A 15,279-nucleotide genomic window follows, 5' to 3' on the forward strand; every position below is an offset into this window, starting at 1 on the left:
CCAAATCTGCCAGGTAAATATCTCTGGGACTAAAACAAAGAAAATAAATTAATCTCCGCCTTCTTATTACAATAGAAAGTGAGAGAAGCCAGGAAACACAGCGCAAAACCTGATGGTACACAGTGTCCTTAGATCACTTGGCCATTGTTTTCTCTCACAGCAGCACATGTTAATGATACAAAGAAGTTTAACATTTTTTGGCTTTGGCTTTTCATGTCACAACCATAATAAATGTGCACATTATTGTTTGTATTGCCACATCCTTCAGATGCACCGCCAATTTCTAGAGCCTGTGCCTGCACAGCCAAGGACAGGATTTTGCCCACAAAAGGCCTGGCTGAATCAAACTAAGCAGAAACATTGCCATACAGATTCAGTTGCAAACTAGAGTGTCACAGTACTGAATGTTTAAGTGGCAAAAACATTGTATGGGTCAAACTTGATTTGAACCACCAATCCTACCGCAGGAAGACCAAAGCTTCTTTGTTGTCTACTAACCAATTTAACTCTGCTTTAAAAGGCCTTTGTCTTATATGGGCCTAAGACATCCTCAGTTGCATTTCATTAAAGAAACTCAACAACCTCCAAAACAATAAAATAATAAAATGTTAAACCCAGGAGGATAGGAAGAAATAAAGAGATTTTTTTTTTTTTTTTTTTACTTGTTTTAAGGAATTTGAACAACATCATAGAAAAAATTAAGTATGATGAAGAATGAAGAAACAAGTTTTAATGCGGACAGTACCCGAGCCTCTCCCTTCTCCTGCTGCCTGCAGCCGCTGAGCCCTGTTACAAAGCCACAGAGAACAATTCCATTTGGTGAAGAATTCAGACCACACCTCTCACATTTCCGCTATGACCCTCCTCCTCTTGGAGACATGGAAACATTCCAGGGGTCCTTGGAAGGAGGGTCTCGGAAACGCAAGAGCATGCCAACAAAAATGCCTCCTTCTATTGCCCTCGAGGGTTCGTCATCACCACCAGACAGACCTGAAGATCACAATGACATGGGCTCTGCTAGTCTCCCCTTGGTGTTCCAACAACCAGCAAAGCCCAAGTACAGTTCCCAGATGATTGACCTCTGCAACTTTGGGTTTCAGTTCTACAGAACTCTGGAGCACTTAGGTGCCAAGCCCATTAAGCAAGAACCAGTGAAGTCTAACATGGCATGGCCCAGTAGCCCAGCATTCGTTCAGGCTCCTTACTCTTATTATCCTAAAATCCACCCTGGCTTAATGTTTCCTTTTATTGTGCCATCAAACTTTCATTTCAGGAATCCCTTTCAAATGAAAAGACCTCCAGAGCCACCTCTCAGGAGGGCTGAAGTAAGAGAAAGTGGTGAAAATAAACAGAAAGTGGAAAGAGTAGATGTCAACCTGCAGATAGACGACAGTTACTATGTTGATGTGGGGGGTGAACAGAAACGCTGGCAATGTCCCATGTGCGAGAAGTCCTATACGTCCAAGTACAATTTGGTCACCCATATCTTGGGGCACAGTGGCATTAAGCCACATGCTTGCACCCGATGTGGCAAGCTCTTCAAGCAGCTGAGCCACCTGCACACGCATATGTTAACACACCAGGGCACTCGGCCACATAAGTGCCAGGTTTGCCACAAGGCGTTCACTCAAACCAGTCACCTTAAGAGACACATGATGCAACACAGCGACATCAAGCCTTACAACTGCAGGATCTGCGGCAGAGGTTTTGCCTACCCCAGTGAGCTGAAAGCACATGAGTCTAAGCACGAGAGTGGTCGAGAGAACATTTGTGTGGAGTGTGGTCTGGACTTCCCAACCCTGGCCCAGCTGAAGAGACACTTAACAACCCATCGTGGCCCTATACAGTACAGTTGCACCGAATGTGATAAAACTTTCCAGTACCCGAGTCAGCTGCAGAACCACATGATGAAGCACAAGGACATCCGCCCGTACATCTGCACTGAATGTGGCATGGAGTTTGTGCAGCCACACCATCTCAAACAGCACTCCCTAACTCACAAGGTAAGCCGGCACGGGTTGCGCTCCCACCTCGTGTCAGAAAGTAGCACGAGGATTACAGGCTACTAAAGATACACGTATGTACCTCCTCGGAAAGAAGGTAATTAGTCTATAGAGCCTCATGCTGGCCCTTTGCCAGCTGGAGAGTTTCATGCAGAGCAAAAGCCCCAGCAACGCTATCAATAGTAGAAGTGAGATGTCTCTGTCAGTATTAAGAAAGTACACACAAAACCCACTTTTTTATGAACAGGAGTTCAGTTAAACTACCTGTATTACTTCCCAAAACTCAATTCACGTCTCTCCGTTTCTAGGTTTCCTCTTCAGAATGACTTTCTCTAACATAACATAGTTTTGCAGAGCTGTATGACCTCCCCCGAAATTTTAATGGAAATTTTCTACTGAAAATCAAATCTATTGCTTTGCTCCCTTAATTGGGAAGTAGGTGGATTTGCAGTAGACTGTGTGTATGCAGCAAAAGGAAGTATATTATTACTCATCAGATTTTGAAGAATCATTATAATGAGACATTTAGTGAAAAAAAAAACAACCTAAGAAAAATTCCCCTTTGTGCATAAGTTATCCAGAATGCCAGTTACTAAAAGTGGACAAGCAAGACCATAATCCCAGCCAATTTGTATCAAGTGGCAGTCTTGTCACTGCTGACAGCAATGGCAGCAGAGTCAGTTTAGGCTAGGAACAGGCTTTGGAACACATTCAGAAAGACCACTTCCAGAAAATAGGAAAAATGTAACTGTTCCATTGAAGAATGTCTGAAATTGGCTTATCCACCTTTAAAAAAACATTGTTAAGACAAGTCAAAATCCCACATATGGTATAAAAACTTGCTTCCAACTTTGCATATTTTTCCTTTAACACTTGAATTCTGGCTTTTATATGAAAAATGTTAAAAATACAGAAAGCTATAGCATTTCAGTCTTATAGACACATTTTATTTTAAAACCCAACAACCTCTACTTCCACATTTGCTTTCTCTTCCCTACTACAAAACTGTAATTTCTGCTCTTTCTGGAGATTCCCTGGTCTTTGGATTTACCATACAAAATTCTACTAATTTAAGACTTGGTTGTTTTTTTTTTTGCCACAGGAAATGCAATACCCCTGAGCCTTTAGAGAGCTTCTGCTTCTTTGTCCACAGCTGCAGGTGAATTCAGCTGTGAAGATAATTAGCAGTACTTAGCTGCCCAAATGCAGACTCACATCAGATAGGCAAACACTTAAAACTGCTGGTGGTGTTCACAGTTTTAGCTTTGCAATTATCCATGAAGAGCACTGACTAGCACAAAAATAGAGATTGTTTCAAGTTGTCTTTGTAATGGGGGCCTGCAGGAGGAGTAATTCCTCTTGGCACTTCACTAGTAAATCCTCATTACCTTCAGCAAGTTATACTCAATCTCTTAAGGTGCTTAGTAGTAAATTCATTGACTTTCATAGCATCTGAATGACTTTTTGAGGAGCTGGCAGCTAGACCACATGGATGTGAGCAAGAGTATTGAATGACGCATTGACTGGATGGCATGAAAGGCGCTAGAAGTGCTCTGTAAACACTGGATAAAACGAGATCACTCCATTAGGGTTACTGCAATTCCCACTAAGGGTGAAAAGTTTTTTCCCTCCATTGAATGTAACATGTATATTCCTATTTGATGACATTGCTTGACTACTTCTTGTTTACTTAGGATTATTTTCTAGAGATTTCTTCAAAACAGGGCTATGCCTTTTTTAGAAGTCCATGACATTCAATTACCATACGCAGGCACTAGTTTAGTCTCTTAACTGGTTAGCTTTTATTCTTGGTCAATAAGTATACACATTTGACCAATATTTTACATAAGCAGAAGAGTAGGACAGAGAAGCTCTGCTACTATATCTCACCAATTTGTAAACTTAGTGACGGAAACAAAACTCATTATTTCATTAAGTTTACATTTTGTTTTCCCTCTCTGCTTCTCAGATTCTTGTAAGAATTTGCCAAGAAAAAATACATAAGTATCTATTATTTCAACAAATGATGTTAAAAGCAAAATAATTTATTACCTGCTTTGCTATTGCAGAACGAATAATTCATATATTGCTGTACTGAAGATGAAATTATCTAGAAAATACTCCATCTACAATTTTTTCTGTTTTTTTTTTTTTTCTTTTCTTACAGGGTGTGAAAGAGCACAAATGTGGAATTTGTGGACGGGAATTTACTTTGCTGGCCAACATGAAGCGACATGTCCTGATCCACACCAATATCAGAGCCTATCAATGCCATTTGTGCTTCAAGAGCTTTGTGCAAAAGCAGACTCTTAAGGCCCACATGATTGTCCACTCTGATGTCAAGCCCTTTAAATGCAAGGTAAGTGTATTTGGTGACAGAGGCATTAACTCACTGGATATTTCTGTGATATTATCATCTCGCGATATGGTAGTATTAGGAAAACAAGACTTGCTAACACACACTGCAGTTGCATTGAAATCAGCATAAACCAGCCTGGTTTTCTTTCTTTATCCAGGTTCTGCTTATGTATTGCAAAATGATGGAGGTAAATATCTGTGGTTTACTCCCTTCCCCTTCAATATCAATAACTTTCAGAGTCAATTTTTTCTGCTTCTTGAGCATTTAAATGCCACGGCGGTTTGAGGACAATAAACATACCTGACATTTGCTTAGTACAGCCGTCCAAACAGAAGTCTAAGTGCTTAATAGCTTGAAACACTGACTGAAAACATAGATCAGGTCGTGCACCCTGCAGAGGACCATGGAAAAGCAGCAGCCACAGCTTCACACAATGATGCTGTGAGACAGTTCAGGGAAGGACTCAAAGAAAGCTGCTGAAAAATTCAAGTGCAGAAGGGATTTGAATGGGCCAAGTGTGGTTACCAGACAGAAATTCAGGGCAGGACATTAGTATCCGAAAAAAACAGCCTCTGAATCCATCTAGTCTTTTTAGGATCCTCTGCGAATTCCGGTTTGCTGCCTCCCTCCAGAATGTTGGAGGCTGAAATTCCCCTTCCATCCTCTCTTCTCCTTCCTCCTCGTAAATCTTTGAGGCTTCGGCTTTCTGGACCATGATCATCTCTAATAACTTCCTTATGAATTATTCATGTTTATATTCTTACTAAGTATTGGACATGACATTTGTTCCTTCTGCAGCCTATCTGGTTCATTACTGTAGTCATACCTTGTGAAGTTAAAGATCGTAGGTTTTATTCCCACTTTGACGTGCTCTAAGAGGGCTATAAATACAGAGTGGAGCATATTACCCAGTTTATGCCTAAGTGTTGTGGTTTAACCAAGTAACTGAAGATTGATCTGGAAGCAATTTCTAGAACTCTTTCATCCGACATCTTCACGGAATTAAATATTTTCTTAAAAGGAACATTTCATCGAGAAGCAGAGCTGGATGAAAAATTTTAAATGGAATTATTTTCTCTTGAAAAATGTAGAACTTCAAAATGTCATAGGAAAATATGGAATTCAGTGATATTTTTAGTAGGAAAATGTCAAAATCAATCCTTTTTTACTTCCTCATTTTGCTTTGATAACTTTGAAGTATTTCACTTTGAAAAAATAACAGCAAAGTCTTTCAACTTTAGCGTTTTGTTTCATTTCAATTTATGTCCTACTAAAACGTTCATTTGTATACTAGGACTTACATTATTCTATATTCATAAAATAATTTCTGTTAGTGAAATGCTTGGGTAGTTCCATGTCAAGTCTGCTGGAAACTTTCATTCTTCGAGAATACCTGGAAACCTGTCTTTTTGTTCCAATTTGGTCAAAGTCCTCCTCTGGCCCTTCAAATTTCAGAAAAGAAACCGAATTGTTTGATCAGCTGTTCTGGATGCAGTATCTGGACCCACACTATTTTTTAGGTATGCGCAGATTAGCTGGAAATTAGTGTCCAGGTTAAGGTTTGATGATGACAGACTATTAAAACTTGGAGACGGCGATAGTTTGAACAGGGAACTGGAGTACCACCAGTATGTTTTCCAGCCAGTAACAAAAGCTCTACAGGAACACCTGTTTTTCTTATTTTTTTACTTCTCTGTCCCCACCCAATGTTCCTAGGAGGAAAGAAACAAGAAAGCACAGTGAACCAGTTTCTCCTATGGCTGAAGGGGTAAGAATCAACATTAGTGCCACTGAACAGAGTGGAGATTGTAACAATAAGCAGAGGGAGAATCAGGAATTGCTCTTTGGTGTTAGGAACGTCCCTTACCTCTCTGGCAGAGCCCTTGAAAGACTTGAGAAAGTATTTCTGGCTAGTATTCAGAGGGTTAAGGCAATGACCAGATAGCAGCCTTTTGGCACCAAGCTCCTCCTCAGCAGAAGGAAGGATATAGCTGTATGAACAGCCTGCTTAACAATGGCTCACATGTCCCCGGGGAGCCGCCTGCAAATAGATTTCATCTTGCTTTCTCTTGTACTTTTCAAAGCTTCCTGTTTTCTCACGGTCCTTTTGGACAGTTTACAGTCTTTCTCCCTCTCCCTCTCTCTTTGAGGAAAGGAACACCCTTCTTACGAAGGAAAAAAAAAAAGAAGCAGCAGAATGCAAGGGAAAAAGAGCACAGCAGTAGCCTTTCTACTTCACCACATGCAATAGTTTTCTTTACCTTTTTCTCACAGAAAAAGAAAACATGAGGCTTTCCTATGTGTCTAATCACAGCTAAGCACATACTATCTGAAGTGAGGGAGTAGCAAACAGTTGTCTGTTCTCTTTCCTCATCCTGCAGTAGCCTGGATCTGTGTTTGATTTTTCTCTGAAGAGTGAACTTCTCTGTAGCTTTTAAAGGCCCGAGCCCATGCTGCCTTGTTTATTTCTGTTGAAAAAAAAAAACACTGAAAAGTTCTGAAGGAGTTGAACCAACTGGTGCAATATTGCTAATTCTGATTTGTAGGGGAAGCTTCTAAGAAATTTACAGTTGCTTGTGGTGCTGAAGTCAGCAATGTTTCAGACCTCCAATAAAGAATGTAATGAAGTTTTCTCCAGACCAGCCAAACACACTTTGCAATAGATGTTATGAACTCTACGTTTTCCCCATCTAAAATCATGAGTTCATGTCAGGAGTCAAAACCAAAGAAAGTATGAGAGATAATACTTTGGGAAGAAATAAAACAGACTGACAAATCTAGAAGGGTGATACTTTATATGGTGGCTTAGGAAGACAAAATCTAGTGTAGAACTAATTCAACTGTTCTAGCAAAATGTACTGAAGTCCTTTTCACCAGCCAAAGCAACGAAGCGTGCCCAGCAGACTTGCAGCTGAGATTTTTCTTTTTAGAGCTTGAATTTTATTTCATCTAGACAGCCTGACAAAAGGTCTACAAGAAAACCATGTTGTTCCTGCTATCCCAAGATCTCTTGCATGAACTTTGCATCTCCCTGAGTGCTAAGGTGCCCTGTGGTGACTTTTGCTGGAGCTGCCTCCCATGCAGCTGGCTCACAGTCATCTTCCACACTCTGATCATACCCCTGCCCTGTAACAGAGAAAGAAAATCTTGTACACCTCCTCACCTTGGACTACAAACTCAGGCTGTTTTTTAAGTACTAGCTGTGAACCTGCACTAGCTCTGAGTTCCTGCCTTCCAGCACATGAGGCCAAAACCTGCTCCCTTCATCCTCTGGATCATGGATAGAATCATAGAATCATAGAATCATAGAATCGTTAGGGCTGGAAGGGACCTTCAAAGGCCATCTAGTCCAACCCCCCTGCAAGGAACAGGGATATCTCCAACTAGATCAGGTTGCTCAGGACCTCATCCAACCTGGCCTTGAACGTCTCCAGGGATGGAGCATCCACCACCTCTCTGGGCAACCTGTTCCAGTGTTCTACAACTCTCATGGTAAAAAATTTTTTCCTAATATCCAACCTGAATCTACCTCCTTTTATTTTAAAACCATTACCCCTTGTCCTATCACAACAGGCCCTCCTGAACAGCCTCTCCCCATCTTTCTTGTAGGCCCCCTTGAGGTACTGGAAGACCGCTATAAGGTCACCCCGGAGCCTCCTCTTCTCCAGGCTGAACATTTGAAAGTTGACTTGTGCCTTTTGAAAGGGATAGGTTACACAGAGACCATACCACACGGAGCCATCGTTCTGAAAAAGAATTTTCCTATCTGTATTTCTTTCATTTTCCTGCCACACCTCTACACTCTAGTACCATTTCCTCATGTCCCCAGAGGAGATTTCAGGACAGGAACATATTACACATCCCTGAGACTGTGCATGACTTCGGGAAATGGAAAACCTACCTCCTTTATTCAGAGACACAAAACTTTTATGCTGTAAGGAACTGTTCTTTACAAAGTCGTCTGCCTTTTCACTATGAAAAAGAGAAATAAATGTTGCCTTGACAGGAAAAAAAAACGTGCTCCTACTAGATCCATTTTAGTACTCAATACCTTATAAATATATAGATTTGCATGAAGTACTCTAGTTGTTCACCTGTTCAACCTGATTTCTCTTGATTATCAGTTTAAATAGAGGAGCAAAGACCTATCAGAAAGTAAAAGCTGGTGAGAACACAGGTCAGCCACAATACAAGCAGGTAACCAGAAGACTTCTGCTAAGCGATGTTAGAGAGGTATTATTATTGACATTCCTGTAGCCAGAGAAATATTGACATGTCATAGGTCATTCCAGTAACTGTCAAGATACAATCAGCTGCTGTTCTTCCTTGCAAATTTTCTGCACTCATCAGTACTTCTTCTCCTCCTCTTTCTTTCCCTCTAGAACTTTCAGACTGGTTTTTTGTTTTGGTGCATTCGTTTCCCCAAATATAAGCCATCTGGCACATTAGCTTTCCTTGACTACAAAGAAGAGACAGTCCTCTTTCCTAAATGGATGGATGACCCTTGGAATCATATATCCTACTTCTACAAATTAATAACTCATTTTCAGTGGCTATTTTTTTTTCCCCTCCCACTGTTTCAGTGAACACTTTGCCAGTAAATTCATTTGGTAGAAAAATTTTAGCAAAATTACAGAGCACAAATCATGGAAGAGAACTTCTACAGCTGAAACAAATATATTTTTTTTTTAATTAAGTTAATATTTTCAGACTCTTTAGTATTGTAGCATTGGCTAAGCTCTAGTTTTTATTTAAAAACAATATCTCTCAAATTTTTGTATTCATGAACTGCTTCCGTTTTGCCTCAAGAGATGGTTTAAAATGCAAAGGATACAGCACTATTTCACCAAGGATCATTCCACTAATTAAATTTCATCTGGATATTACAGGTGATGGCTTTGTGAATTTGAATCAAAAAGCACTGTAGCAGACCTTCTGTACTACTAAAATAAATTAAACCAGAAGCCAGATTAGACCAAAAATTTGGTGGAATCTCAGTAACTGATTTTTAGTAATTTTCTCCTAGATGAGTATACTGCTTGATGTAAGTTTCAGTTACTCAATAATGGTGATTCTGGCTCATACAGGAACAAAGATTGTAAAAAAAAAAAAAAATCTGATGGTAAAAGTGTTTGCCTAAAACCATTCTAAAAAAGAGCTGAAGTAGAAAGCAAACACAGACGTTTGCAGAGGATGGAAAACACCACTTAAATGTGAATAAAATTATAAATCCTGATAAGGAAAGACCAGAAGACAAGTAAGACTAGAATTTTGTAATAGTGATGTCAAACTTTCATGTCTTGAGAATACATTGATTTATGAGGGACCGAAATATAAAAGAACCCACCTAGATAAACAACAACAATGAAAAAAACCCCAACTTATTGTTTCATCAAAGGGAAGCTTGCACCATCAATGGCTTGAGCTGGCAGGAACAGGCTTCAGGGAAAGCTGAGTCATTCTTACAGCCCCACGAATGTTTAAATTCCAGCTTACTCACCAGAGACACTGAAACACAGAAGTTGGTAAACAGAAGATAAGAGGATCAGAGAAAAACAGAGGAGCAAGAAACAAAGAAAAAAAGGAAATGCTTTTTCTAGCTTTAAGCAAAATGTGCAGCCATTTCATTTTCACTTAAGGAGAAGTAATATTCTGCTTGACAGTTTCACAGAAACCCTTCATTGGTTTTATTTTTTGTCTCCATCTTTGCCTGGCGTTCTTTTTGATTAAAGGCCAGATTTATAAACTACAAATGAAATGGTTCACCAGGGCAGAAAGTCATACTTTGAATTTCATTCAAGCCAAGAGCCTTCCAGGTTATGCATTTGAGCCTCTCCCTTCCTTACAACAACATTCTCTGCTTTTGGGGAGTCCTTAACTGTGTGTCCTAGTCATCAAATTCAAAAAACAGACGCAGTGCAGAAGGCACTAGATAGATCAGACTCAACCAGATATCCTTGTTGTAGGATTTTTGCCTCGATCTTTAAAAAACAAATTGCAGCCAGAAGCTGCCAGGTCTCGAGTTGAGAAGAGCAGGTCCTTTTTCCTTTAAAATGTTCTTCTTGGAAGTACCCCTTTGAACTAATAATTTTCATTTTTATTGTTTTTACAGCTGTGTGGAAAGGAATTTAACAGAATGCACAACTTAATGGGACACATGCACTTGCACTCAGACAGTAAGCCTTTCAAGTGCCTCTACTGTCCCAGCAAATTCACCTTGAAGGGGAACCTAACCAGGCACATGAAAGTCAAACATGGGGTCATGGAAAGAGGATTTCATTCTCAAGGTAATATTTTTCATCAAGGTTTTTGTCTGAGAGATTTGAAGATACATATCAGTAAATCCAAATGTTCTTTGTACCACAGATCCATGATCTTGTACCACAGATCCAATGCTATTGGAAGAGATTGAATCCCATAAGACTGGGATGTTGTTACTAAAATTATTCCAGTGCTACATATCAGAGATCCCCAAGGTAGTGATCCTTGTCTCAGACTTTTCAGAGTAGGTATCTCATGACACAGATGTACAGACCAAAATGGAGTAGTAGATGGAGACAAAGTGAGACAGTATTTATGAGCATAAAGGAATCAATTTTAGCCCACTAAGTTGCTGTCATCCAGTGTGAGGGAGAATACTGTCAGTAGTGTGAGCGCAGAGGATATATCAAGCCATACCAAACATTATTCTACTTAAGCCCAGGGCTCCCCATCCATCACTGTGAGAAGCTACAACCTCTACAGCACTGCAGAGCTTCCTTTGGCATGTTGGTACCCTGAGACACAAATGGGAGCCAGCTGGTGGAGATTCCAACTTAGTGAGGCTGTGGCACATGTAGTCCGCCAGGGGCATGAATAGATGACATGATCTTCCTGACTAAAGGTGTAGTTCCATTATTTTTCAACAGATATTACAATTTCAATGGGCTTGATTTCCAGAGGCTGACGGACTCCAGCCTAGGAGTGATGGAACAGCTGATATTTTTCCCCAGACACATCTAGTTAGGAGTTTATAGGTTTTTTGAGATACATCTTAAATCATAAATTCAGTCAAAGCTGACATAAGCAAAAAATCTACAAGATTTCATGGGTTTTGCTCACTACTTATTGAATTCCAGACTGGAATGGGAATGGAAGCCTGAATGGCTCTATGTCAAGGAGCCTTTCTGCTCAAGATGTGGTTATTCTGTACTACATTGACATAGCTAGCATTAGGTGAAGGCCGTAGGCTCAAGATCTAGTTTACAAAGAAGCATGTAGACAGGAGGAGACGCTCCTCCCCATTTCAAAGTATGTGGATTTTTAACTACCCAGAGTATACTGCAAACTATTTCCTATCTCCAACCTACCACGTATACTTCCCAAAGTCAGCCTCATGTGTGCACACATGCCAAAGCTATCTAATGAGGGAATTAGAGCGGATTGTTTTGAGAGTTTGAGTATGTAAGATACTTTGTTTGTTAAGGCTTTCTGGATAAGTAATTATTTCATGGTTAAGAGTTCTTGGTATTCCTCAAATTCAGGCTTTTGGGCAGCCTAGCATGTATGTAATACACATACTCTAATGACATTTGGCATAAAATTTACGAAGATCCTAACAGGTGCTGAAACAAATAGGTCTTTTTTTCCTGTAAACCTCCCACAGCGCCATGCTAGTTGCGCAATTACTTGTAACTGAAGATAGCCTAAGAGCTTTTCTTTGTACAGAGACTTTTCAGCCCTTGAGGCTTATCAGACACAAGACAATTTGTAATGGCTGCCACCTGCTCATGAACCATTTTAACAAATACAACCTGTTGCAAATCAGCAGCTGTATCTAGTGAGGCTGCACAGATCCTGCAGAAACTGAATTCAATTACTGAGGGGAAAAAAAAAGAGTAAATCAAATCAAACAAACAAAGCAAGTAAAATAGTGGCTTTCCTAGATATTTGCTGTTGGGTGAAATCCTCACCCCAGTACTGCCACCATTTTTCTAATTAAGATGGACTTTGCCTGCAGTGTCTGAGTCTTCTTCAGTGCATCCCAATGTCAGAGTGCATTTCAGTCCACAGGTGCCTTGTGGGTAACATCTGGATTTCCAGCAAGACAGGAGACAGTCTGAAAAACATTTAAGACAAACCAGATCCTGGACTACATTCAGACTTACACAGTACTGCTCAACATTGTCATTTGTTTATCATGATTTCCTCAAGGAAGCACTGTCCGGTGCACAGAGCTTTTCAGTGGCTTGAATGCCTTCTCAGTGGATGAAACAGGAAGAATTAAGGAGAGTAGAGATCATAGACTGCTGAGATTTGACAATCTTTTAATTTTTAAAGTAGTAACTTTGGATCAAATGTCCATAGAACAAACATACTAACACGTTTTTAGTCTCTTCCACTCCTCCGGAAAAAAAAATGTACAAAACCTAGGACTTTGATTATGGCCTGTGGTGCCTTAGATCAAAGTTTTCATTTATTAAAAAAATAGGAAGGAGGAAGTGGGTAGGTTCACTGGCAAAAATAGTTTACAAGAGGCCAGGCCACTTCACTTTTATTCCTAGCTCCCTCATCAAGTGTCTGGCATGTACGGCACAATGCTTTGTGTGTCCTGACCTGGCTGTGAAGTGTATACAATAGTACTTCTTTTAACAGCATCTCAAAGGAGATGCCTTGAGATGTAAACAGTAAAGTACTTGGAAATAACTGGGTGGAAGACAAAATTAAAATATGAAATAGAAGGCCACTTCACATTTTGTTTTTTAACGATGTATCACGTAGTAAAATTTCCTATATATAAATTGTTCTTTTTCTCCCCCCCTCAAACCACTACAAGGTTTTGGAAGAGGAAGAATTGCTCTGTCCCAGACAAACGTCTTGAGAAGCTTGGAGCAGGAAGAGCCCTTTGATCTTTCCCAGAAAAGCCAAGGGAAGGGAATCTCATTTCATTCGGATGGCGAGAGTGCCAAGGGAAGCTCATGCCAGGAGGAAGAGGAAGACAACTGCTATGAGGCAGAGCAGTACAGCCCTGCCATGTACCACCATGATGACAACAAGCTGTACATTGCTCAAGATCTGTCTAGCAAACCTGAATGCATGATGAAGAACTTCAGAGAGTCCTACTGCAATGAGAAGGAAGAAGTGCCAAGTGAGGGAGGACTGGAGAAGAGAATAGGAAATTCAGATAAACAGGAGAGCCAAGGAGAGAGAGATCTTCCAAACAACAAAGAACACCTCAGCTTTAGGGCTTTTGAAAAGGCCAGACTTGGCCACTCTCTCTCTGATTACTTGTATTTCAAGCACAGGAACAAGAGTTTGAAAGAATTGCTAGAAAGAAAAGTGGAAAAACAAACAATGCTTTTAACCATTTGAAAAGGACATTTTTAAACAGCTGGAAAAGGGGAACCAGATAACTTTTAACATGAATGGTAATTTAACAAAGCCCGGAAGTTTGTAGTAGCCTTTAGAAATAAACAAGCCAAACTAATAAAAATAATTTAAGGTAAAACATATACATTAAAAGAACAAAGCAGTCCAAGATCACCAAGAAATACAACAGATATTAGACAATAACATTTTTACGCTTAACCATTTGATGTATGAGCAGACAATGGGAAGGGTACAGAAGTTTATTTTCCTTTATCTAGGGTGGTAAATGACTTATAGGTCATTTTCTAGTTATGAGAAAACCAACATTAGCTTTTGATTTATTATCTGACTAAATACATATGAACATTTCTAACCATACAACTAAAAAAAAAAAATCTGAAAACAGGAATTATTTCACAGTATAAGCAAGACTATTAGACATGGTGTGCACGAAAGTGCAGTCACTCTCAGAACTAACACAGTCTAAATACTTTCATTTACTGAAGTGACTGTTAGTTCAACCACTTACAATGAGAAATGGGAAAAAAATTAAGAAGGAATACTAATAGTGATAGCAAAGGGCAGCTCTGTAAGGCTTTTAAAGGACTGGGATTTATTACAGTCACAGAAGCTTTTCCTCTGGCACAATGGATGTTCGTGCTTTGCTGTGTTTCAGTCAGTATGGGAGTATTCAGCAATTCTTCAAGTGAAATAGCATGGACTGTGTTGACATTTTGTTCTACCATCTGCTCAGACCAAATCATCTAATAAGCAGAAGCAGTGTGTAGCATTTGCAAATCTTCCTGTAATTACACGTAAAACAATATGAGTAATTTCATTGAGAAAATGATGCAATTTTGCTGTTTATCTCTTCAGTTTATCTTGGCTAGCAAAGATGATTTTGAAATACACAGGTCTGATCGGATTATTTTTTTAGAAATTATGCCAAAAAAACCCCACCTTTACATGGCAAGCAGTACCTCACAGAGGAAAACTGGTTTTGGATTTCCTCTTACTGGAGTCGGAAATTTTCCCCTATTAACATAGCATGACCAGTAAGCTCCAGGCCTTTCAGAAGAACTCTACTCGCACTGTTTTCAGTTCCCAACTTTTCATCTTCTGATTCCCATACAATTCTATGTTCATAACAAAGATGCTAAAAGCACATTAAGCACATTTCATTAATTGCATGGATAGTTTGACCTGCATCTTGATTCCTGCATCTTCAAGACAGATGACAAATAGCCCCACACCATCCTACTGCTTATTTGGAAAGAAAGACTTAATAAGTCATTTAATTAGTCCTATGTCCTTCTGACATGCGAGCTTAAAAGGTTAAAATCCATATATATGGTACATCTTTTCCAAATATTACTACCTTATTTACCTACCTGCCAAGTTCTTGATTTGAAATGCCTTGCTATCATGCTCAAAATACAACAAGTTATAATTAAATATAGTCATATACTTACAGCTTGCTTAGGCTAGAGTCATGTAGTTGCAGCTCTCTGCCATTATAAGAAACCACTCACCTTACAGAAGTAATGATTCTCACACCTACCAGCTAAT

The 15,279-nt window shown here is 39.6% G+C and overlaps 1 protein-coding gene across 1 annotated transcript; it reads left to right on the forward strand.

Moving 5' to 3' along the window:
* Positions 1–698: 698 nt before the first annotated feature.
* Positions 699–13,713, forward strand: ZNF366 (zinc finger protein 366). Its single transcript, XM_009987222.2, has 4 exons — positions 699–2,003; positions 4,171–4,362; positions 10,475–10,649; positions 13,178–13,713. The coding sequence occupies exons 1-4, from the start codon at positions 705–707 to the stop codon at positions 13,711–13,713; spliced, it is 2,202 nt and encodes a 733-aa protein (XP_009985524.2). The 5' UTR covers positions 699–704.
* Positions 13,714–15,279: the final 1,566 nt, after the last annotated feature.

The sequence above is a fragment of the Tauraco erythrolophus genome, chromosome Z (genome assembly GCF_009769465.1).
Source record: "Tauraco erythrolophus isolate bTauEry1 chromosome Z, bTauEry1.pri, whole genome shotgun sequence".
NCBI classification, from domain to species: domain Eukaryota; kingdom Metazoa; phylum Chordata; class Aves; order Musophagiformes; family Musophagidae; genus Tauraco; species Tauraco erythrolophus.

Coding starts and splice junctions, on each gene's coding strand:
- ZNF366 (XM_009987222.2), top strand. CDS start 705: ATGATGAAGAATGAAGAAACAAGTTTTAATGCGGACAGTACCCGAGCC. Junction 2,004..4,170: donor AGCACTCCCTAACTCACAAG/GTAAGCCGGCAC, acceptor CTTTTCTTACAG/GGTGTGAAAGAGCACAAATG. Junction 10,650..13,177: donor AAGAGGATTTCATTCTCAAG/GTAATATTTTTC, acceptor AACCACTACAAG/GTTTTGGAAGAGGAAGAATT.